This window comes from Thamnophis sirtalis, unplaced genomic scaffold, assembly GCF_051295495.1.
Source record: "Thamnophis sirtalis isolate CommonGarterSnake01/CBP01778 unplaced genomic scaffold, rThaSir2_p1.2 scaffold_5, whole genome shotgun sequence".
Lineage (NCBI taxonomy): Eukaryota > Metazoa > Chordata > Lepidosauria > Squamata > Natricidae > Thamnophis > Thamnophis sirtalis.
In genome coordinates this window covers 97,770,639-97,783,197 of record NW_028261385.1, presented here as the reverse complement: position 1 = coordinate 97,783,197, position 12,559 = coordinate 97,770,639, and the positions used below count along the sequence as shown (strand labels likewise).

Genomic DNA, 12,559 nt, shown 5'->3' with positions numbered 1-12,559 from the left:
TAAATGTTTTAAATTAATAAATGCATTTGCAATTTATCTCTAAATGTGTACAGAGAAGCAGCATGAGGTCTTCTGACTGTTTTCGGGCAGAAATATTTGCCGCTCAAAAAACAACCCATTGCATTCCACAATTTCTTTCTGGTTGTTAAATGACTCCTTTACAATGCACAGTAAAAATATTGTATCATGGGAGATATTAAGAGAAGCCGAAAACAAATTTGGAATGTATAAAGAGCACATAAAAGATCAAATGCAGAACCTGGAAGTTTGCAAGAGAGGAAATTATCAAATGGATACCACATGGTCACAAACAAGTACCACTCCTTTTTTTACAATACTTGTGTCACAAAGTCACACATTGGGCTTGTGGGCAGAGCCTGTATAATGATATTATAATGCACATTTTATCATTTGGATGAAATTTTGTCTTGATTCAGATGCCTCTGATGAATGAATTAAAGTCTTAGTTTTAATATGGATAGAATCCATTGCTTTACCCTCTTTATTTCAATCAAACATTGTCTCATAGCTTTTTGTCACTTTATTTCTTATAGAATAAAAACATGTCAGTAATTTAATTATTATGTTCATAATAAAAGTAGCATGACTTTTACAGTGCTATTCTATAAACTAATGCACTCTGTACGGGGAACAACAATTGTTGCAAAATTTTTCATTTGGTTCTTAGTACATCCTCCTGTGAGTGCCAAGAGATAAAATTAAGCCAACACTGCTCATATATATATATGTATGTATGTATGTATGTATATGTGTATACACACACACACACACACACACACACACACACACACACACACACACACACACACACACACACACACACACACACACACACACACACACATATATATATATATATATATATATATATATATATATATATATATATATATATATATATATATGTTGTAAGCTGCCCAAAGTCAATTGGAGCTGTGCAGGAACCTATGTCAAATCAATCAATAATGTAACAAAAATACACACCTTATTCAAAGAAAATGATTGGCATATGCATTTAGGATATGTGAGTTATTCTTGACAACAACACAGAAGCTTTTAAATGAAAGCTATATACTTTTCTTTAGGAAAGATTTTGAAGAGTCCTTAGAATACACATAAAAAATAGTAAATGTGGTTATAACACATTAAAAGACATAAATGTGCAGTTAAATGATAATTTAAGCCGAAAGCAAAAATTTCCAGTCAAATAAATCTGTGTCTTTCCAGAGTATTTGACCTTATACATGTTTTGCTGATGGCTAAATCTGATATGTTGTTTGTCTTTTCCAAATATGTTGTAGCTTGGTGAGAAAATTTATAATCTTTCAACTTGACAAGGAAAAAAATGTGCCAGTGTTAGCAGTTTCCTCTGGAATGAGTAGCCTCAGGGCATTGTTGAGTTCCTTAATAGTCCAAGCAAACTCACAATATGCTCAGTTCTAGAACTTTTTGAATTGGCTTCTGAGTTTAATGGGCATACAGTTTGCTTTAACTGGTTTTTATTGTTTGCAAACTATCCAAATTGTGGTGATTAATGGGGGGTATAAATATAAAGCCAGTCTGGTATAGTGAGTAAGGCATCTGGCTAGAAGCCAGGAGACTGTGAGTTGTAGTCCTGCCTTGGGCACAAAGCCAGGTGACTTTGAACCAGTCACTTTCTCTCAGCCCTAAGAAAGAGGCAATTACAAATCACTTCCAAAAAACCTTACCAAGAAAAGAGCAGGGACTTGTCAGGGAACTCTCTGAGATTGGGAGTCAATTGAATGGAAGAAAAATAAATAAATACTTTAATTAATTGATTAATTAATAGCATAGCCTTTTCAAAAAATAACCCCACATCAGCATGTATAGGGTTATTGTGTTAGTCCCCAACCTGGTGCTGTCAAGAATCATTAAACTGTAGCTTCCTGAATTCTAAGCATGGTTAATTAACTAAATTTAAACACGCTAATATTGAAAGTCTGTTTTCCTGACACAGAAATTGCATGAAGCTTGATGCCCTAAGAATCTCTCTAAAGAATATAGATTATAGGTAGTCACCAACTTACAATATTCAATCAGCAACTGTTTAAGGTTATGGCAGCACTGAATAAACAGACTTATTGATCTGTGGCCACATGGCGGGGGTGGGATGCCCAGCTGGGCTGATCACCCTGAAATCATGTTTTCCCCAAAATAACCCCTAGTGCTTATTTTGGAGCCCCCAAAACTATAAGACTGGGTCTTATTTTCAGGGAAACATGGTATCTATCTCCTGCCTTTATTATTCTTTTAAATAACTCAAAGCAGAGAATGTACTTAATCGTCTATTTTTCTCCTATTTTCCCCACAGCATCCCTATGAGGTGAATTGGGCTGGGAGAGCATTGCAAGGTCACCCAGCTAGCTTTCACGACTAAGATGGGACTAGAACTCACAGTCTCCCGCTTTCTAACCTGGTGCCTTAGCACTTGTCCTTTTAATAGCTACTGCCCTGAACTTTGCTACCACAACTGACTTTCGCTGTGTGTCTTGCTCCCACTGCTGATGAGGTGGGCCTGGCATGGCTCCTGGGCCAGGCTAGATCTGGGCTTTGTGATATAAAATAAAACAGAACACAGAACACAACAAAACAAAATGCCATCCTGGAATCATGGCATGCTAAAAAGTCCCTTTGCACCACACTCGTGAACCAAGCTGGGGTTGCCTTTGCATTACAAAATAAAGCGAAAAGCAGCTATGGCACCAGAAAGCCCTTTCACGCTGTGAAAAGAAAGTGAAAACCAACCCTGGAGCTTTTTCGGTGGGGTTTTTCTTTTTTGAGTCACCATGCTAGGACTGTTTTTCACCCTTTTTTTTGCTGGCAGTGGAAGCAAGAAGACAGTGAAGGTCAGCTGGGTCGGCGGAGTGCAGGACAGCAGAGGTCAGCATAATGGAATGCATGAGTAGCTTGAGGAAGGAGAAGGAGAGATGCTTCCTAGCAAGCAATCAGACAAGAAAAGCAGAATCCCACAATTGCTTAATGGTTGAAAGTTAAAAATGGCAGGCAGGAAGTTTGTTCCTTCAGACTTGCAAGACTGGTGTTCAGCTCTCCCAGGTAAACAAGTCAGGGAACAAGACTAGATGAACAAATTCTACTTTATTATAAGGTTACTTACATTAAGAGAACTTTGCAATGTGAAGGTACAAACTTTCCACGGCTCTGATCCACTGGGGCGTTGGGTGTCTTTCTTCTCAGTTTCTTTCTGTGTCTGTTATATGATTTGGGGGCTTCTGTCCCTCTTGTCTGATTGCTTCCAAGGTGTCATCTCTCCTTCTGTTTCCTCAAAGTTACACATCCATTCCATTACAATATTAGAGTGCAGAACAGCAAGGGCAGATGTGACTAGGACTGGGCAGGGGCAAGTTTGGCTTCCTGGGTGTGGCAAGCAGTCCCAGACCTGCATGGTTGTGGGCTGCTTGCCACCCTACAAGACAGGATGTAGGGTGGCCCAAAGGTCAGAGACAGGGGAAGGAGTAGGCCAATAACATATGAAGAACGGTTGCAGGAACTGGGTATGTCTAATTTAATGAAAAGAAGGACATGGGGTGACATGACAACAGGGTTCCAATATCTCAGGGGCTGCCACAAACAAGAGGGAGTGAAGCTATTCCCCAAGGCACCTTAGGGCAGGACAAGAAGCAATGGGTGGAAACTAATCAAGGAGAAAAGCAACTTAGAACTAATGAGAAATTTCCTGACAGTTAGAACAATTAATCAGTGGAACAGCTTGCCTCCAGAAGTTGTGAAGCTCTAACACTGGAACTTATTAATAAGATGTTGGCTAACCATTTGTCTGAAGTGGTGTAGGGTTTCCTGCCTAAGCAGGAGGGTGGACTAAAGACCTCCAAGGTACTGTATTTTTCGGAGTATAAGATGCACTGGAGTATAAGATGCACCAAGATTTTGAAGAGGCAAATTTTTTAAAAAAAGATTTTGCACTCTGCAGGCCTCCCAAACCCTCTCATTTTTTGTGAAAAACAGGGCATGCAGAGTTTGAGCAGTCTGCAAAGTGCTCTAGGTGAGGTGGGGGGGGGGGCAAAATGAGCAAAAAGTGGGCCCGTTTTTTGCCAAAAAATGACATGCATAGCCTTTAGGAGACTTGTAGAGGGCTCCTGGGGGCTGGGGGGGGGCAAAAACAAGCAAATAACAGCCCATTTTTGCTTGTTTTTGCCCTCCCCAGCCCCCAGGAACACTTTACAGGCCTCCCAAGCCCTCTGCACGTCCATTTTTGTGAAGGGGTGGGGTTTTGGGAGGCCAAAAATGTTGTATTCAGTATATAAGGTGCACCCAGATTTTCACCCTCTTTGGGGGAGAAAGATGCGCCTTATACTCCGAAAAATACGGTACCTTCCAACTCTGTTATTCTATTCTAAAAGAGAATATTTGTAGCTCAGGGTTGAAATGAAGGGTTCTTGGTGCTCTCTGGGCTTGGTTGTTTTCTTGAAGAACTTTCATTACCCAAACTAGATAACATCAGCAGTGCTAGCAAAGAGTGGGGTTGCTCTCAGTTTCTATTCTGTCTAGTGGCTTGTCCTGTCAGTGTTGGTGGGGATAGTCTTAGAGGTTCTTTGATTGGTCTGTTTCTTGTTGGTTCATTTGGCAGTTCCTTGATTGGGGTATTGTTTACTCAATTATTCATCTGATATTAATGGATCAAAGGGTGCCCTGAAGGGCAAACATGGAGGAAGATATAGGCAGTTGGGAGAAGTTAGAACCAACCCCTTACCTTCCTGAAGTTTGGGGCTGGGTGGGATCAAGTCTGGAATGTTTTGGATTGTGGTACGTAGGTACTCGAATATGTGATTCTCACTAAATGACAACAATGGGGCCAGGGGGGGGGTTCAAAAATTGTTCGAACCTACTCTGTGGGCATGGCCTCCTTTGTGGGAGTGGCTTGCTGCCCATGTGACCGGATGGGAGTGGCTTGCCACCCATGTGACCTGGTGGGAGTGGCCAAGACGATGTTATTACTAGATATTACTAATTACTAGATATTATTAATATTACTAGATCATTATTAATGCATAGATAACTGCGGGACATTACACACCCACCCACACCCACACCCACAAACTATGACAGTGCTAGGAAAACACCAAAAAAATAAAAATCCCCCCCCCCAAAAAAAATGACTGCCAACGAAACCAGTTTTTTTTCCCTAAGTCTAAGAACAGGAAAGACAAAGTCACTGGAATAAAAACCATCAAGGCAATGTGGAAAATTATAAAGGACAGGCACTCACAGAACCACCAATCACCTCAGAATTACCTAAACAAGGAGGGTGAAACACACTGCCTTGCAACAAACCTGGCCTGCCCATAGAAAAGCAGCCACTTTGAGACACATAAACCTGGTCTAAACACTTAAAAGCAACATATTGCATCACAAATAAAACATTTGCAAAAAGGAATAACATTTCTTCTTCCCCCTCCCAAGAAGACCGTTTTCTTTTTTAAAATGCCTCTGCAGACGATCTTGAAAACCTGCGAAGGATTCCCCCACCCCATTTCTGGTTGCCTATAGCCTTGGAAGCTTCCACAGAGAAGCTTCTGCAGAGGGGTTTTTAAAAAGAAAACGGTCTTCTTGGGAGGGGGAATGGGCTATGCTCCTGGTTTGGGGGATTCCCCCCCACCAAAGACCAATTGCCAATCTCTCCAAATCCTTTTCAGGATTTTCTTTTTAAAAAACACCTCTCTGCAGACGATCTTGAAAACCTGCGAGGGATTCCCCCACCCCATCTCTGGTTGCCTGCAGCCTCGGAAGCTTCCGCAACTTCACAGTAAAAGCAAGTAAGAACTTCTCTCGCTCGTGAGATTTTCTTTACTGTGCAAAGGCTTGCTTTAAAACTGCAGGCTCCCGGGGAGGGGGGCAGGGGGAAATGCTGCCCATCTGTCCCCTTCCAAAGCAACCTTGCAGGTTTTCAAGATCATCCGGAGAGGCGTTTTTTAAAAAGAAAAACCCTGCAGGCACCCAGCGACAGGGGCTAGGAGCTAGGAACCCGGAAGTTAATTACTTCCGGGTTCACTGACGAACCGGATCGCAAGAACCGGTGCGAACCGGCAGGAACCCACCCCTGAATGGGGCATACTGGTACTGAGTCACTAAGTGATGCAGTGTCATGACATCTCATTTTACAACCTCATTGCTTGGCAATGGGAATTCCAGTCCCAACTGTGATTGCAAGCCGATGATTATCTATATAGATAAGGCATCACAAAAGAGACATGATACATTTGCCAGAATTTCCTATTCATACCATTACTGCTAGCTTGTAATTCTGTGACTCAGTTCAACTAGCAGGAAGCAGGTTGAGATGCAGCTGTTGGAAATGTCACTGATTTTATATTTAAGGATATATGTGCTTTAAATTAATTTGCCATATTACGGCCTGGAGCAGGTTTTATAAAATTCACTCTCAACAAATGAAAGAGCGAATCACAGTCCCAGTTGCTACGCTGACAGATTGCTGCTGACACAGTAGAGAATATGTCACATTAATTAATCTTTTATCTATGTTCCATCCCAAATAGAAGCACAGCATTAAAAGAAAAAAAACAGAGGAAAAGGCATTGTGTAATAATAACTTGCCATTCATTCATTTATCATGGAAGGACATTGTTTCTCCACCCCATCTTTTCATCAGACCTTGTTCACCTGACCTTTTTAGCTGCACCATTTCACTCAATAGTCCTTCAAAGTCTCTTATGATAGAGTTTCAGCCATCTCCCAAACAGTTCAAATCCAACTTGCAGAATTTGTGAACCTTCAATCCTCCACAGTTATCTATGGTAACCCTCCTGATCTTTCTAAGCCTTCTATTGTTATGGCTTTGTTGGGACTACAGAAGCAGAGGAATGGTTAAGTATGTGGGATAACACAACAAATGGGATCCGTTCAGCTTGGCAGGTCACAAGTTGCACAACTCTGACCTAATTTACTGCAGTGCTATAAAGACACTTTTAAAGTATTGTCATTTATTATTTCTGCTGGACCGAAATACTAATCTTCAAACCTCCAATGTCAGTATTAACTCTACATGTGTTGTATTGGCACTGGACTGTGAAGATATGCTTCAATTGTATTCCCTGCATTGTTTTTTAGAAGCTTCCATCTTTGAAGAAATGGCAGACAAGGCATTTATGACTATTTCTATATATTTCTTTCTTAATCTCTTTGCTTTTTGCTTCCCACAGTTTCATTGGTTAAATAGAGTTCCATTTGCCACTGAAAACAGTGTAGATAGGATCTGCAGTGAACTGTTTTCCAGCAGACAGCTCGGATGCAGTAAAGTTATATGACAAAAGTCACAGAATCACTATATTCCCTTCCCTTCACGAAGCTTAAAAAAGCAAAAGTGGGGGACTATGCAAGTAATTTATTTGACATAGTGACGGATTAGGATTGTGCCAAAATAGCCACTCTAATGGAGATTTTCACTTTCAGTTAACCTTTAAACACCTGGCCAAATTAATATTACATAATAATATGTATTTTACTATTTATTTAAATTATTTATTGTTTATATTGTACATTAAATGTTGCATAATAAGTACCGCATACAGACTTTACTCTGAAATAAATAATACACTACCTCCTTTGCAACTCTTAATCTACTTTGTCATTTTGCATTCCTGAGTTTAGAAAAACATCAAAACAGTGATAGTGGTAAAATCTGAGCTCAGTTTAGTGGGCACCTCAATTGCTTATGGGCACCAATCCCAAATTTTGTAGGTGCTGGCCTTGAAGCCAGCAAAGAGGTTGCGTCTATATAAGTTCCAAAAAAGCAAGGGACCAGAGACAGGCCAAGAGACATTACTAACTGGATAGAAAACACAATTTTACGCCATTCAAAATGGGAAATCTATAATACACCTTAACAAGACCATTGACCTTTACTTCTATTGTAATGTACGCTTATGCTAGCCAATACACATTACTACTTCATTTCTATTAGAATAGGTTATAGAAATGATATGCTGTTCAATCATATACATATAGTCCCAGGATATAAGCTTTCATAAACCTGTTTAGATATTGCACTGTCCACATTCAATTGATTGAACCACTATAATGGAAATAACCTATTAAAGTCAGGTACATTCCTCAAACAAATGACTACAGCTGTTGTTGCTGACAGCATTGATCATGAAAAGGAAACCAAGTATGCAGCACTATGTCTGATCCACAGAACTGAAAAACATGATGGCCTCTATCTTTCCCACTCGTGATCCTATTAATAAATTACTTTTCTAAAGTTACTCAGAATGAAAAGTAGAAAGGCTACGGGATACACAATGTCCCTTTCCCCCATTCTCACATTCAAGAATACTATAGTTATCTAGAATTACAGAATTAATCTCAAAAGCAGATTAATTATCCTAATATACTTTGATTACGCTAACATGTTTCAAATAAACCAGATTATTTATTTATGTATTTATTTCTCAAAAGTTACATATTATTAAGAGTTCTATTACAAACACTCTTGGCAATTTACAAAGCAAACAATAAGATTTACTAAACCCCATTCAACAAATATGTACATTTCAAATTAAAACATCACATCTAGCCAGCAAAAATGGAAAGCAGGAGCTGGATGTTGGTCATGAAAACCTTATCTGAAAAGCCAAGTTTGAACTGTGTGGTCTTTTTTTTAAAGAAAGAAGGGGGTTGGGGGTTGTTGTTGTTAAAGATAACCCTCCAGTTTTCAGAGGCAAGAAATTTATTCCAGGGAATGAATGAGATGATAGAGAAATATGGTTTTGCACCTTAGTCTCCTTTTACCACTAGACCTAAAATAACCTATATTATTCACCCCTGAGGAGAACAGAAGCAAACCAGCCAGAATCCCTATGGAAGTAATTTCCTCTTTGCCTAAGCAGAGCTCTAAATGCAGAACCTTGGACAGTACCTATCCTAATAGGGACCAATGCAGTATCCACATTATACAGTAGGTATTATAATACTGGACTGATTCTCACCAATCAGCATGTGAGCTCCTGCATTCTGAACTAGTTGCAATTTCAAAATTATCTTCAAGGGCAACACATTGCAGCAATCCAATAAAAAAGTAATGAGAACATTCGTAGCTATAGCAAGGGTCTCCAACTTTAATAAGGGCCTCAACTGGTATAGTAGTTTTAGTGGGCAAAGCCTCCTCAGAAAGTCCAGATGGACTCATGAATACCAACAGCTAGCCTAGTTTTAGGCACATCACATGCCCAAGGACTCTAGTGGAAATCAGCTAAGCTTCTTGGGGTACAACTTTAAGTCTAGTCATTTCACTCATTCTATGAAAAAAGAACTTATTTTCCATTTTATCTAGCATTTTGGCCTGTTAATGAGAGGCCCACCAGCAAGATAACAGAAGTTCTCCATCCTAACACAATTCTAGGCCCATCAAGTAATCCAACACAGAAGATGATATCTGCACACATATTTGGCCTTTTAGAGTCAAAGGTACTACAATAGTAAATGAGTTGGTGACTATATATACATACATACATACATACATACATACATACATACAAACAAACACACACACACACACACACACACACACACACACTCTAAAACTGGACCTCAAACTATAGACTTACTTGAGCTTGCCCAATTAAAGACACTTCTAAGTGTACATCTATAGCATTGCAATGTTAAGTTCATCTGAGTCCTAGAAGGTTTTTTAATTATATGTTTAGCTTTATTGGTATTATATAGAACTTAATGAGTTTTTTTAAAGCAAGAAGCAAGACTGGAAGGAAATCTTATGAACTGTCAAGCACTTTTCTGTTTTTATCATTCTGAGAGTATTTATGGGAAATCCTCTGCTTGATAGTAATATTATAATAAGATCATGTATATCCAAGTATTTATAATTAAAACACTTGCCAATCAGATTTAGGGACAAGAACAGGAATATTAAAATTCTATTTACCCTGGTTCTCTGAAAATAAGACTTCCCTGGATAATAAGCCCAATCAGGCTTTTGAGCGCATGTGCTAAAATAAGCTCTTTCAAAAAAATAAGTCCTCCCTGAAAATATTGCAACACAGAAGCAGCCATGAGGTGACCACGCTGGCCACCTCCTGCACCTCAAAAATAATAAGACCTCCCCCAAAATAAGTCCAAGTGCTTATTTCAGGGGCCAAAAAAAAATAAGACGTGTTTTATTTTGGGGGAACCATGGTAGTATGACAAATAGTCATTTATACTGTTAATTGTTTTGTAGTATTTCTTCCTACACCTTGCAAAGTAGATTAATATTTGCTTATTTTACAGTTAAATAACAGAGTAAAAATAAGAAAGGGTAACTTATGTCTGGTCCTTAAATACATCAGTTACTCATTCAGATTTTTCTTTTGATACAAGTCAAATCAAGTTGATTTGCTTCGATCCATAGGATTTTACTCTTTGTACTGACATTGTTACATATTTTTATTTAGGATAGGAAGCTCCTGGAAATGTTATATTGTGCTCGACTATTATATTTGTTGCGGTCTTTCTCCATTTTTAAAAACATTTGTATGGATTTCTGTTCTCTTGGTTTTTGTCAACTGAACAGCATCATCCTTGAACAATTTAATATCATATTACAGCTATAAAGTACTAGATTTCATGTACTGGTTCATTATATCTACTATATTCACATCACCCTGGTACATCTTCTAAAATTAAGCCCAAACCTACTCAGATCATTGACAGGAGACAAACGTATAAAAGTAAACAACACTATGCCAACTAGAGTGAGACAAGCTTCTTTCTACTCTCTAACAGAACTCTCGTTGTCTTTTCAATTAATTCCTGACATAGTAAAATAAAAGATAATAGGACAAATACTGAAACAGGTAATTCTCTTCCTCTCCGGTGTATGTACTTTAAATCTAATGAACCAATCTCTGATGGTTCTTAAATCAATCCTATATTTATCTTGTCATATCTGAGGATAAATGTGTCATACTCAGTTAGGAATTTCACACTTCATTTTTTTTCCGCCAGTTGCAGGCTTCTTGGTTTTTTTTTATAGCTGACAAGTATGTTCGCAAAAGAAGTTATCAAACCAGAAGAAAAAGTGGCACTTTTTAACAGTACTGTAATGAAATCGCCTCTACCTCTCCCAAGCTTTTTTCTAATTTGTACACACACAGAGAGAGATACACACACACATCTCCTGCACCAAAATAAAAAGAATCAAAACAATATATAAGGTAGCTTATCTGTAGTACAAGTTCCCATTTTTAATAGATCCCTGTCCAGTTTCAGTGGGAATAAATCAAGTTCTTTCAAAGACAAGGCTCCAGGCACCTTTTGCCAAGGAAATCAGGTGTGTGTGTGTGTGTGTTTCTCTCTCTCATAGCCCCAGCCATCAAAACAACCCAGGACTTACCTTGCAAAAAAGAGAGAAACAAAGATGCCCAGAGATACAAGCCACAGTAGAGCAATCCCAGGCATCTCTCCGTAAGCATTGTCAAACCCGGACAGTCACCAGACCACACGGGAAGGAAGGGACTCTCTTCCCGCTTGCAACAGACAAAGGAGGGGAAAAGGTCGATGGAAAAAGCCCGGGTAAGAAGCCACTTTGCCACCGGGATGCGAGGGGGGACTGGGACGGGACGGACAACAACACCACCTTGGTCCCAATTACACGTCCTCGCACTCCGTCTGCTTGCCGGCGAGAGCCAGCCAACACGGCTGACTTCCCTGAGGTCGAAGGCGGCGAGGAGTTGTTAAGGGGGCTTGTTGCGTTTCGCGCCTTCCTCTTTCTCTCTCTCTCTCTCTCTCTCTCTCTCTCTCTCTCTCTCTCTCTCTCTCTCTCTCTCTCGCCCGAAGCGCTTTGCGCTTTTCACAGCCGGAGGGAAGGCAGGCGCCGAAGCCCAGAAGCGGGGCTGGAAGGGCGGCCGGGGGTGGAATGCCAAAGCGACATGGTGCTGCTCCGAGCGGGGGGGGGGGAGAGATTTGGTACCTTCCCAACTTGTCTTCGTAGCGGGTACCTCAGCAGCCCGCACGTCAGCGAAGGAGGGGGGGGTGCGCTTTCTACGCTAGGAGGAGGAAGAGGAGGAGGTGGTGGTGGGGAGGGGGGCTCCTCTCCAGCTCACACGCCAGGCGGTGCGAGACGATGACAGCTCCAGTCGGATTGCTTACGTCGCTGCCGGAGCGATTTTTTCCCCCCTTTTCTTCAGTCACCGGATTATTTTTTTAAATCGCCCGACGCGCTTGGAAAGACAATGAGGAGGCGCGGGGCTGCGAGAGGGTGGGGGACTGGGGGACGAGCGCGCGCCAAGGGGAGGAAGGGGGCGCGCGGGGCCGCGGGCGTGAAGGATGAAGAGTCGAGAAAAAGTTGCTGGCGGGCTCCCCACCCCCGGCTCTGTCCCTCACAGACAGTGGTGTATTAGCCATTAAGCAGACTAAGCACGTGCTTAGGGCTCCAGGCCCAAAGGGGCCACCACAAAGTTGAGAAAGAAAGAAAAAAAAACCAATGAAGATTTGTACAGTATGTACAAAGGAGGGGGGGGCCACCAGG

General features: G+C 40.7%; 1 protein-coding gene across 2 annotated transcripts in view; it reads right to left on the bottom strand.

Moving 5' to 3' along the window:
- LOC106542697 (neuronal acetylcholine receptor subunit alpha-7) overlaps positions 1–11,950 on the bottom strand; it is a 102,109-nt gene extending 90,159 nt beyond the window's left edge. For both annotated transcript variants that reach the window (XM_014058502.2, XM_087716260.1), the window contains exon 1: positions 11,426–11,950. In XM_014058502.2, the coding sequence (XP_013913977.1) occupies positions 11,426–11,504 (79 nt within the window). In that variant the 5' untranslated portion in view covers positions 11,505–11,950. The remainder of the gene's footprint in view (positions 1–11,425) is intronic.
- Positions 11,951–12,559: the final 609 nt, after the last annotated feature.